A 13,149-nucleotide genomic window follows, 5' to 3' on the forward strand; every position below is an offset into this window, starting at 1 on the left:
AGAATGGATATGTTCAGAAGCCTTCAGTTTGCAGGTAGGCTGTCCAATACAGTAGCACTAATGACTTGTGGCTATTCACTTTTAAATTCATTATAATTAAAACTAAACATTCAGTTCTTTAGTTTCACTAGCCACATTTCAAGTGCTCAATAGCCACTAGTGGATAATGGCTACTATACTGGAGAATGTAGAGAACATTCCCATTATCCTAGAAAGTCCTCTTAATCACACTGGTCTAAATAGTCTGTGGTATGAGATTAAGGGCAGGTTAGGGGTTCAGTAACTGGGATGGAGGCTCAGGTGCTTTGGAGCCTTGTTTCAGAGCTCTGATGCTCAGGGGAAACTTAGATAGTTCATCATCTATGTTCTGTGACTTTGCAGTTTAATCTGCCTCAGAAGCTATAATAGAGCTTGAGTAATGGATGGTCAATTCTTCATAGCACTGGGTGGCTCTGGAAAAGCTTAGGGGGTTGTCAGCCTGTGAACTAAAGCCTAAATAAGTTAAATTTTTAAAATGTTTTTTAAGCTAACATGATTTTGAACATCTGATGCTGATTATAATACATATTTGGAGTCAAGATAATCATTTGTTTGTTATTGATTCATTTGAATCTCCAAATATAATGTGATTACATGGCTTATACTTTTGGTTTTTTACTTCAAGATGGCACTGCAGTCTACAGGTGGACGTGACACCCGGTTTTTACGTGATGAAATTCGCCAACTTGAAAAGCAATTGGAACAGAAAGATAGAGAATTGGAGGACATGGAAAAAGAGTTGGAGAAAGAGAAGAAAGTTAATGAACAAGTGAGGCACATTTATTTCAATGAATTTTAACTGGTTATGTTACCTGAAAAAAACACCTGCTTATGCTTTTTATAATTATTGACAACAATATCAATTTTTATGCTTGTATTTGTATGTGAAAATTGCTGTATTCTCATCTCTAAGATTTGATATCACAATTTGTATTCTCATCACATCTTTAAAATATAATGGATCAGGTATTTCTTATTAATTATCATTAAATATGATGTGGAGATTAATTCTTCATATTTAGAAATATATTTTTCTCAAGACTAGAATTGTCTACTTACATTGACTTGTTCTGCAAAACTGGAGAAATTAACGGGCATTCAAAAATTTGATTTTTTTTAATTTGCCATAGTTTATTTGGGGGAAAAGGTATTTTTTTGTATTTAAAATAGACTTAGAAATTAATTTTTTAATGATGTGTTCAATAATGATTAATCAGATTTCTTGTTTTGAGGTATACTTCACTTGATGTGTAGTATATGGGTTCTTAACAAGTTGTGTTGATGTCACTATTTTGTAAAGCAATGAATATTTTAAATCATATTTATGCAAGCATATTTTACTATTACCTCTTATATTAGTCCTTGTTATTTGTAAAATCATGCAATGTCACTTAAATTTTGTTTGAGGAATAATTTTTTCTAGATAAATTTGTATTTCCTGTCAGAAGATAATCTGTTTTTTATTTTGTCTCAGCTGTTAGTAAACTTAGTACAGAATTCAGTGCCTAGTTTTGGTAACTGTTGTATCCCTGATACCCAGAAGCTTTTTCTACTTTTGTGTTCCTTAGAAGGTCAATGTTATATTACATCCTAATAATCTTATATCATCTATTGTTCTCTTAGAAATAGATGGTTGTAAATTTTAAGTGAACAACCATTATTAGGGTTTCTGTTTAAAGAGAATCCATCATCGATTGATTTGTAAGAAAAAGCATTCCCATTCTTGATTTATCTGTCTAATTTGGAAGAGTCATATGGTGGAAAAAGTATGGATTAATCCCACCTAAAGGTTAGGAGTAAGCTCTTAGAGCAGGGGTGTCAAACTCATTTTCACCGGGGGCCACATCAGCCTCAAGGTTGCCTTCAAAGGGCTGAATGTCATCTTAGGACTGTATAGATGTAACTACTCCTTAACAGTGAAGTGAGAGCTTGGTGCTGCCACTGGGTAGAAACAAGGTTCTGGGCCAGATAAAACAAGGTGGAGGGCAGGATTCAGCCCACAGGCCTTGTGTTTGCCACCTGTATTATTGAGCATTATCTGTTTTGTTGACTCAGTGAAACAGCAGACCTGTGTATTTCTAAATAATCATAAAGGATTCAACCTGTGCTGTACAGTAATGCAGCTACTTAGGGGGATCTCTGTCTGTGTGGTTTTCTGTAGAGGTATCCTATAGATTAGTCAACTTTATACTATTCATACCACACACCCTTAGCTACTCAGCACTACCTGTTCATTCATATCTTAGATTATTATCTTTGTGCATAGGAACAGGCACAGAAAACTTGAATATATGACCTATGTACTTTTGCAGCTGCTAGGTTCCTTTAAGTGGAATAAGGCTATGAATTGCTTTGACAACTTTTTTTTTTAATAAAGGGAAGGATGCTATATCCTTAATTCCAATTAACAGAGTTTTTTTTAAAAGATTTTATTTATTTATCTTTAGAGGGGAAGGGAAGGAGAGAGGGAGAGAAACATCAATGTATGCTTGCCTTTCGTGTGTTCCCTGCTGGGAACTGGCCTGCAGGGAACCCGCCTGCAACCCAGGCATGTGCCCTGACTGGGAATCGAACCACGATTGTCTGGTTCGTAGGTTGACAACTTCTTTATCTGTAACCAGTCGCTCATTTTTACTGAGTATATTACAGCATGCCAGATAATTTGCTAAATATTAGAGATGTAGTGAGCCTCTAACTATATTCTGTTTCTCAGTGATATTTACTATCAGTAATAATTGTAACATGGAGATAATACTCTAGGGGTACAAATGTATATAAGAATATTTTGGGGTAATCTGGGGAGTAATACCTAAATCAGTCTTGAGTTTCAGGAAGTGATCTTTAAACTGAAATCTGAAGTAAGTTAGCCTGGCAGAGGGAATGAGGTGTACATGGTGGTTAAGAAAAGGGCATTCTATTTTTTTTAAGATTTTATTTATTTATTTTTAGAGAGAGAGGAAGGGGAGGAGAAAGAGAGGGAGAGAAATAATGATCACTTGCCTTTAGCATGACCCCAACTGGGGCCATGGCCCACAACTTAGGCATGTTCCTTGACTGGGAATCAAACCAGTGACCTTTTGGTTCACAGGCCAGCACTCAATCCACTGAGCCATAGCTAGTATGAAAAGGGCATTCTGAGTAGATGATATAGTATTTGCTAAGACCTAGCAGTAAGAGAGCATAATGTAGTTAGGAAACTGCAATTATTTATTTTGTCTGGAATATAGATAAAAAGTCCTTACTACGGGCCAGACACTTTATATGCATTAATTGATTATTCCTCATCTGACACTTAAGATGATAATCAGCTTAACAATAACCCACAACCTTCAGACCAGCTTGATACTTATATGAAATGGGTGGCATTTCGTCCATGCAACAGATGAAGAAACTGAGACAGTAAGGGTAATTGCCCACACTTACACAACTAGTAAGTGATAAAGCCAAGATTTGAATCCAAACTTACTTAACATTCTGTGCTCTTAACCACTGTACTACATCCTACCTTACAGTTTTAACATGGGTGATCTTCTGGAGAGATAAGCAAAAGCCTGTTCCTGAGGAATTTGGTCTTTTTTCTAAAAGAAGCCGAGGAAGAATTTTGAATACAGGGCTTTCATGATCAATTCTGTGCTTTTAAACTTTACTGTGTAGAGAGTGGATTGAAGGGGGCAAAGAGTAGTTAGGAGGCATTTCAGGCAAGTGTAATGTTGGACTAATTAAAATAATGACTGAGGGGGGTTAGGGACATAGACACATTTGAGAGATGGAGGTGTAATTGGATATGTTGAATGACTGGTTGTTGGTGAAGAGGAATGCACCCAGTTTTCTGAGTTGGACCACTGGATAAGCAGATAGTGTCATTCATTCACTTAGAAGGGGCACAAGGAATTTAGGTTTGCAATTATTTCAGTTTTGCACATGTACTCTATGTACATACTCAAAAAGGATATCTGTGGATATAGAATTCAAAAGACACTGGATAGGTGAGAAGGATTTTGTCTAGATATTGAAGCCACAAAAATTCTTGTTAGGCAGATGTCTGAGACATAGAAATATCTAATGAAATAGGAAGAGATGTTTCAAGGAACAGCTCAAGAAAGGATAAATATCAGGGGTATGATGTTCAAAATCCAAGGAAAAAATGGTTATCAGTAGTGGTAAGTGCTTTCTTTAGTGTTAAGTTATTCACATCTTTCTGTTTGTTAAACTTTTTAAATTCAAAACAAGAAAACTTTCTTAACTCTCACACAATAATAATAATAACAATAATAACTTTTAAGATTTGTATAGCATATTGCATTTTATTATAAACTTTCTTTAAACTTAATTTTGAAACCTTTCACATCTTCATAAAAATTGTAAGAAAAATAACACCCATATGCTATTAATATAGGTTCAACAGTTGTTTCCATTGTGCTACATTTGCTTTACCATTCTGTGTATCTTTGTACACACGACATATTTCTCTCTCTCTCTTTCTCCCTCTCCCTCATTCTTTTTGCTGAGCCATTGGTTGCAGATCTTATGATACATTATATTCAAATACTGCAGATATCATTATACTTCATACCTAAATATTTCAGTATGTTTCACCTGAATAGTGTGGTATTCGGTAATTGCTATGTAATCAGCATACTAAAGAAATGTAATGTGAACTCAATATTGTTATTTAATATATGGTCCATACTCATATTTTCTCTATTGATACCGTAATATCCATCAGAGTCTCCCTACCCAATATCCAAGGTTAAGTCATAGGTCATATATTGTAATTGGTTAATTGTCATAGAATTTAAACTATATAATAACTGTCACACCATTAGGATTCTGTCTTCTTGATATATTAGGAGGAATAACAAAAGTGAAAGGTCATAAGAGGGTTGGGAAAGGACAATAGGTGAAAAATATCCATAATTATGATATGTGCCAGTTAGGGGAAACTAAAGAAAAGAATTACAACTGAAATTATTTTTTAAACCATACTTTTTGATTATCCTGTTATAGTTGTCCCACTTTTTTTCCCATTGCTCTCCTCCACTTAGCACATCCTACTCCCTCAGGCAATCCCCACACCATTGTTCATTTCCATGGGTCATGCATACAAGTTCTTTGGCTACTCCATTTCCTATACTGTACTTTACATGCCCATGGCTATTCTGTTACTACCTTTTTGTACTTCTAATTAATTTCCTCACCTAGTCACTATTTCTCCACAACCCCCTCCCATCTGGAGAGCATCAAAACTCTCTCCATATCCATGATTCTGACTCTGTTTTTCATTTTCTTAGTTTTTAAGAATCAATTGTTGATATGTATTTTTGCCATTTTGTTGTTCATAGTTTTGATATTCTTTTTCTTAAATAAGTCCCTTTAACATTTCCTATAATACTGGTTTGGTGATGATGAACGCCTTTAGTTTTTTCTTGTCTGGGAAGCACTTTATCTGTCTTTCCATTCTGAATGATAGCTTTGCTGGGTACAGCAATCTTGGCTGTAGATCTCTGCTTTTCATGACTTGAAATACTTCTTGCCAATTCCTTCTAGCCTGCAAAGTTTCTTTTGAGAAATCAGGTAACAGTTTTATGGGATGCCCCTGTAGGTAACTAATTGCTTTTTTCTTGCTGCATTAAGATTCTGTCTTTAACCTTTGGCATTTTGATTATGATGTGTCTTGGAGTGGATCTTTTGCATCCATCTTGTGTGGGACTCTCTCTGTACTTCCTGGACTTGCATGTTTATTTCCTTCTCCAAATTAGAGAAATTTTCTTTCATTAATCTTTCAAATGGATTTCCAATTTCTTGCTCATTCTCTTCTGCTTCTTGCACCTCTATGATGCAAATGTTGGAATGCTTGAAGTTGTCCCAGAGTCTGCTTACACTATCCTCATTTTTTGGATTCTTTTTTCTTCTTATTGTTTTGATTGGTTGTTTTTTGCTTCTTTATGTTCCAAATCATTGATTTGATTTTTAGCTTCATCCACTTTACTGTTGTTTTCCTGTAAATTTTTCTTTATTTCAACTAGTGTATTCTTCATTTCTGACTGGATCTTTTTTATGCTGCTGAGGTCATCGCTAAGTTCCTTGAGCATATCCTTATAACCAGTGTTTTGAACTCTTTATCCAAAGGATTGCTTGTCTCCTTTTTGTTTAGTTATTTTTCTAGAGTTTTGATTTGTTCTTTACTTTGGGCCATATTTCTTTGTTTTCATTTTGGCAACCCAGAATGGTTGGGGCTGCTTTGACTCCATGTCTTGGCAGTGTGGGTTAATGTAGTAGATGTCCTGTGGGTCCAGTGGCACTGCCTCCCGTATCACCCAAGCTGGGTACTCAAGGTATGCCCTTCATGTGCTCTGAGTACACATTCCTCTTGTATTTGAGCCTTGGTTGCTATTGGCAGGTCAATGGGAAGGATTTATCCAAGCCAGTCAGCTGCAAGGACTGGCTGTGACCACTGACCACCAATCTATACCTTCTGGGGAGGATCAGCTGTGTAGGGGCAGTGTGGTGGTACTCTGATGTGGTGTATAGTTGTCCAACAAGTGAAATTATTTATATGTGGTAAAGAAAACAATACAAATTTTTTTCTTTTCCAAGCATGAGCATTGTGCTAAGGACTTTATATACATCATACTTAATTCTTACATAAACATATGAGATGCTAAAACTGAATTTTAGAGATGTTAAATGACTTGTTCACACTTTACTGGAAATTAATGGACAATATATATAAACCTAGGCCAGTCTGATTTAAGATTGATTTTTTAAACCATTTTGTGGTACCTTATAACTAATTTAATATTCACTGAAAGTACTCAGTATTCTAGTCCTGAGATAGAACAACTATGAAATGATAAAGAATTTGGAAAGAACACTACTTATTATTAGGATTTGGTCAAGGGAAGGGGATAATGTTTTTATTTTCTGTGTTCTTTGCTTAGAGTTTTTCAGGTTTTGTTTTTAGAATTTAAAAAAAAACCTGTTTTTCCTTCCTAATACTTAGTTTTCAAAATTGTTGTCCTATTATTTATGTCTTAGGTTGACATGAAGTCCTTAGTAATTAAATACTCTCTACTTTGTTGGAGAAGATTTAAAATTTAAATTGATTAGAAGAAAACCTGGTCTTATATTGAATTATTGCTGAATTTTATTTATATATTTATTTACTTACTTTTCTAGTTGGCTCTTCGAAATGAAGAAGCAGAAAATGAAAACAGCAAATTAAGAAGAGAGGTTGGTAAAAAATTTTAGTAGTTGTCTTGGTTCAACAAATATACTTTTAAAGAAAATTTTTGTAAATTTATATGGTAACTGGAATTGGAATCATCTTAAGTAAACCATGTTTTCAAACTGGCTAATTTTATATGACTTTGTCTCCGGGAAATAGAAAATAAATCGGTGGGTAAAGTAATTAAATACTATGTTCATCTCTTAAGTCCATGTGGGTAAATCTAGCTTTCGCCTTTATTAGCTGTTCTTTGCTAGTTTATTAATAGAATTTCTGACTGGATTTCTGTCTTCTTTTATTTTATCCATTATTCTTTTAAAATTTTTGTTCATGAAATCTTGTCAGTTCTAATTATTATTTGGTTCTTCTGAGCCAAATAATGTTTGTACCTTGTTTATCCTGTAGTTCTTATCATCTTAACATAATCAAGATGTTCTTTTCTGTTAATAATTAATATTCTGGCTTTATTTGTTTACCCAAAATAATATCTCATCCTCCTACAATTTTTTTAAATTTCTAATTATTATTTGTAATTATTCATTGCCTTTCTCATTTCTAATTACCCTTTACTGTCCCTTCTTGGAGAACAAACGTCTAAAGAAAAAGGTGAGGCTTTAAGGGTAGTGAAATCTTGGGATGTTAAAGATATGTTTTGAGATCACTATTTAGAGTACAAAATTTTATTTGGAGAGTTTCTTTTTTTTTTTTTTTTTAAATTTTATTTATTTATCTTTAGAGGGGAAGGGAAGGAGAGAGGGAGAGAAGTATCAATGTATGGTTGCCTTTCATGCATCCCCTGCTGGGAAGTGGCCTGCAGGGAACCGGTCTGCAACCTCTGTATGTGCCCTGACTGGGAATCGAACTGCGATTGTCTGGTTCGCAAGCCCGTGGAGAGTTTCTAAATAAAATATTGTGTTTGGTCTATCTTCAGAATGAGCAACTTCGTCAAGATGTTACTGACTATCAAAAACAAATAGATTCACAAAAAGAAACTCTTTTATCAAGAAGAGGAGAAGACAGTGACTATCGATCACAGTTGTCTAAAAAAAACTATGAACTTGTTCAGTATCTGGATGAAATTCAGGTAAAATGGATGGAAGTCACTTCAAAACAATGATTCTTAAAAAACTTTAATTTCATTATAATTTGGCCTACTATTCAGCCCTACATTAAATTCTTTTTTTATTATTTTATTTTAATTGTCGTTCAAGTGCAGTTTTCTGCCTTTTTACATTAAATTCTTTAGTATAAATCTTTACTTGTAAAATATGAAATAAATTGCATCTTTGAAGTTGCAAATCTTGCAAATTTATTCTTTTTATATGCTTCTTGGGCATTGTTTAAGAAGAAGTAAGATCCTTAGGTAAAGCTTTCTTGATATTTACTTTAAATTTTTTAATTTATTGATGGGGGGCATTGGTTTGTTGTTCCACCTATTTATGCATTCATTGATTTACTCTTGTATATGCCCTGACCAGGAATCAAACCCATAGCTTTGGTGTATCAGGACATCAACAGCAGTTCATGCTAAAGATCTGTAAAGAATTCCCTTTTCTCCAACAGATACTTAGGATCCATTTAATTTTAATTTAGTTTATATTCAGTTTCTTAATTTTTTTTAACCATAGTCTCTTTAACTTTCTTAGACTTTAACAGAAGCTAATGAGAAAATTGAAGTTCAGAACCAAGAAATGAGGAAAAACCTAGAAGAGTCTGTACAGGAAATGGAGAAGATGACTGATGAATATAATAGAATGAAAGCTATTGTGCATCAGACAGATACTGTAATGGACCAATTAAAGAAAGAAAATGATCATTATCGGCTTCAAGTAAGAATTTCTGTTATACTAACTTATTTTTACAGACCTCATATTGCCTCATTACTAATTATTTGAAAGTAGATCGTATTTTATCTTTCTACGATATGAATTTTTGTCATATGCTGTAGTATGTCATTATATAGTGTAACATGTTTCCTTGCTGATATATTTCTTCATATGTGTTTTCTCTAATCCCATTAAATATACCTCATGTAGAGTATATAGGTGATACCTGAATGAAAGTGTAGATAGTCCTGCAAAGCTACTAATTATGGGAATTTTCTACCAAAGACTCTTGGGAGTCCTATGAAGCATAAAGTTTAATTTTACACCATATATACTATAAATATTGAAGAAATCAATATATTGTTCACACTTACATGGGGTTAAACTTATTTAAGAAAACATAACAATGCTTAAAAATACAATTCTTTAATAATGAAAAATAATTATAAAACTGTAAAGATACAGAAACCATTAAATTTCACCTCTAACTATAGAACTGCTTTAATAATGTGTATACATTTGTAATGTATGTGTATATATGTATATGCTTATTATGTATATAATGTATTTATAAATTTTCATATATAACAAATATGTATATATTGCACTAATTTGCAACGAGTTTTGAAATAATTGTTGCCTTTTAGGTGAAGGAGCTTACAGATCTTCTAAGAGCAAAAAATGAAGAAGATGATCCCATCATGGTAGCTGTCAATGCAAAAGTAGAAGAATGGAAGGTGACTTATTCATTTGATATAATGGCTTTTTCACTTGCTGTTTAGATTTTAATTTTTTAGTGTTAGTTTTCTTTAAAGGCCTTTCAGTAGTTAATGACATTTTTATTAGGCATTTAGAAAAGTGTACCGAATATCTTAGCTAGGAAAACTCTAAAGAACTGCCCTGCTTAGTCCTCTAGCTTATGTGTTATTGAATGAGCTCTTTCATGTCAATGAGTTAACCTGAAACTAAACTTTTTATAGGAATCTGAGTCCAAAATATAATGTTTTTGTCATTTAAAAATAGATAATTCTAAATAAGTTTGAATATTTTTACATAAATCATAGTTACTTTTTATATATTAATTATGTAGTTCCAGGTTAAATTTTAGTTTAGAGTTAGTTTTTCTCATTCTCCTTAAATGTCAGATGAATTAAGCTTTTGACATTCTCTGGCAATGGGAGTAAAGAAAGGGATCTTTCAGAATCATTTGAGATGTCTTTTCAAAAGTCTCTTCCTCCTCGCCATTCTCCAACTACAGCCATATCTTCCGCCTCACCATATCAGAAGCTTTGATTGTAATGATTGCATATTTTGAAAAAAGTCGGAAATTAATTTTCATAAATAATTTTAGTTATAAAAACTATCACCTCTCTAGGCAGTGTTTCTAACAAGGTTTACATAAATTTTATTGGTTATTTGGGATTTGTTATCATCTGGCAACAAAGCTCAGATAATGTATATTTTAAACAAAGGCAGAAGCACTGGAAATGAGACCCACAGAATCAATTAGAGGTCAGGAAACTTTCTGTAAAAGGCAGGTAGTAAATATTTTGAAACATTTTGCATCTGGTATAATTCCTCAACTCTGATATTGTAGCATGAAAGCAATCAAAGACAATGCATAAATGAGTGAGCAAGGTTGTTTTCCTGCAAATCTTTACAAAAACGGGTATCTCCCAAATCTGACCAGTAAGCCATACCTTACTAACCCCTAGGAAAAAGGTTGCTCTAACTGTATTTAATTTTGGGAGATAAGATGGTAGCACATATATTTGTTTTGTACTTTGTTTTTGCTAAGTATCTTTTGAAGAGCACTACAGTATGTTACTTATTTAATTGATTCCTTATTGTGTGATGTTTAAGAAGTTTTATTATGTAATGTTTAAGAGGTTTCCATTTTTTGCTGCTAGAAACAATGTTTTAAAGAATATCTTTGTAGATTTATTATTTTGAAATGTTTAACTGTACAATAAATTGCTACACATATAATTGTGATATAGATTGCAAATATATTCTTTTAGTTTGTCACTTGTGTTTTGGCTTTATGTATTTTTTGCTATGAAGTATTTTTATGTATTATTTAGTTAATTTATTGTATTTTTAAATTACCTTTGGTCTATATATCATAATTAGAAAGGATTCTGAGTATAAAATTATTTTTTTATACTTTCTAGTATCTTCTGGTTTCATTTTCTACATTCAGATTTTGAAGCATATATAACTCATTTTGGTATGAGATATGGATGCACGCACTAGAGCTAGTCTGTTGTTTAAACATAATTTATTGAATATTTTATCATTTTTCTACTTAAATTCAGTTCCATTTTTATTATATACAAAATCCCTATTGAATTTATTTTAGAGCTGTTCTTTTTGTATTGATTGATCTATTTTTTAACCGTGTATACTTTTTAAATTATTATTATTAAATATTTGAAAAAGTTCTCATTATTTTTCTATTCTTAGACTTTCCTTTATAGAAGCATGTTTTTAAAGATTTTATTTATTTTCTAGAGAGAAGGGAAGGGAGGGAGAAAGAGAGGGAGAGAAACATCACTGTATGAAAGAAATATTGATCGGTTGCCTCTCACACGCCCCCATCCAGGGATCTGGCCCGCAACCCAGGCATGTGCCCTGAACTGGTGATCTTTCAGCTTGCAGACCGATGCTCAGTCCACTGAGCCACAACAGCCAGGGCCCTTATAAATGCACTTTTAATGCGAATTTTAAATGAAGTTTTAAAAAAATATCTTAGTTATTTTATTGGGTATCTATTCAATTTATGAATTAATTTGTAGATTGATGATACGTAGTCTTAGCAAAGAACACATGATACCTTTTTTAAAACACTGAGGTGTAATTGATACATTAGTTTTAGGTGAACAGTGTAATGGTTTGATATTTGTATGTATAGCAAAATGATCATTACCACATTAAGTTCAGTTAATATTCATCACCATACATAGTTTCAATTTTTTGTGTGTGATGAGAACTTTCAAGATCCACTCCCGCCCTGGCTGGTGTAGCTCAGTGGATTGAGCTCGGGCCTGCGAACCAGACAGTCGCCGTTCAATTCCCAGTCAGGGCACATGCCTGGGCTGCAGGTCGGTTCCCTGCAGGCCAGTTCCCAGCAGGGGATGCACAAAAGGCAACCATACATTGATGTTTCTCTCCCTCTCTCCTTCCCTTCCCCTCTAAAGATAAAATAAATAAAACCTTTAAAAAAAAAAGATCCACTCCCGTAGCTATGTTCAAGTACAGTATTAAAATACGGTAGTTAGATCCCACGAAGTAAGTGGCAGTGCATTAACCCTATGCTGTTGTCAGGCCCAAGGGACACTTCCATCCTTGTCAATGGGACGGCTAACCTCTCCTGTTATATAATACTACAAGATACTGTTCATTCATTTAATATATTTTATGTTTCTCAGTGGCATTTTAATGTTTTCTTCATAAAGATTGGTTGTATAAAACTTGTTGGGATTACATGGAGCTATTAATAACTTCTTGTTTTAGGAATGGGTTTTGAAAGCTTGAGATTGTTTAGAGATTCAGTTCCTAGATTGCTGAAGTTACATTGTCAATTTTTGAATTATTTCTTATTTGAACTTCAGATTGTACACACAAAAGGAAAAACCGTTATTCAGTAGTTGCCAATACTTTCTCACTTCAAAGAATTTTATTTCCTGTACTTTTTTGAAATCCCTCGATAGTATTTATTTGAGTATTTATCATAAATAAAGAATGGTTTATTAATTTTTCTCATGTAACAGATTCTGTTTTGTTAATTTCTAGTTAATTTTGTCTTCTAAAGATGATGAAATTATTGAGTATCAGCAAATGTTACATAACCTGAGGGAGAAACTGAAAAATGCCCAGCTTGATGCTGATAAAAGTAATGTTATGGCTCTGCAACAGGTAAATCCTGAAAATTTGGTTTATCAGCCAGTTTTATTAATGTGGACAATGAACCTTACACTGTTTCTTACTTACCTTGTCACCTGTGCCTAATAGTGACTGTGCCATCTACTGACTTGTGCTACTGGGTGTATATAA

General features: G+C 33.3%; 1 protein-coding gene and 1 non-coding gene across 5 annotated transcripts in view; one reads left to right on the top strand and one right to left on the bottom strand.

Moving 5' to 3' along the window:
- The window catches only part of CEP290 (centrosomal protein 290), a 98,296-nt gene that overhangs the window by 2,986 nt on the left and 82,161 nt on the right, over positions 1-13,149 (top strand). For all 4 annotated transcript variants that reach the window (XM_053658779.1, XM_053658777.1, XM_053658778.1 and 1 more), the window contains exons 6-11: positions 665-808; positions 7,219-7,272; positions 8,199-8,351; positions 8,914-9,096; positions 9,741-9,830; positions 12,889-13,011. In XM_053658779.1, coding sequence (XP_053514754.1) covers positions 665-808; positions 7,219-7,272; positions 8,199-8,351; positions 8,914-9,096; positions 9,741-9,830; positions 12,889-13,011 — 747 coding nt within the window. The remainder of the gene's footprint in view (positions 1-664; positions 809-7,218; positions 7,273-8,198; positions 8,352-8,913; positions 9,097-9,740; positions 9,831-12,888; positions 13,012-13,149) is intronic.
- LOC119059069 (U6atac minor spliceosomal RNA) lies at positions 12,359-12,480 on the bottom strand. The gene has a single exon (XR_005084361.2). It is a non-coding gene; the product is annotated as a U6atac minor spliceosomal RNA (small nuclear RNA).

Source organism: Artibeus jamaicensis, unplaced genomic scaffold, assembly GCF_021234435.1.
Source record: "Artibeus jamaicensis isolate MK-2021 breed Jamaican fruit bat unplaced genomic scaffold, CSHL_Jam_final scaffold_584, whole genome shotgun sequence".
Taxonomy (NCBI): domain Eukaryota; kingdom Metazoa; phylum Chordata; class Mammalia; order Chiroptera; family Phyllostomidae; genus Artibeus; species Artibeus jamaicensis.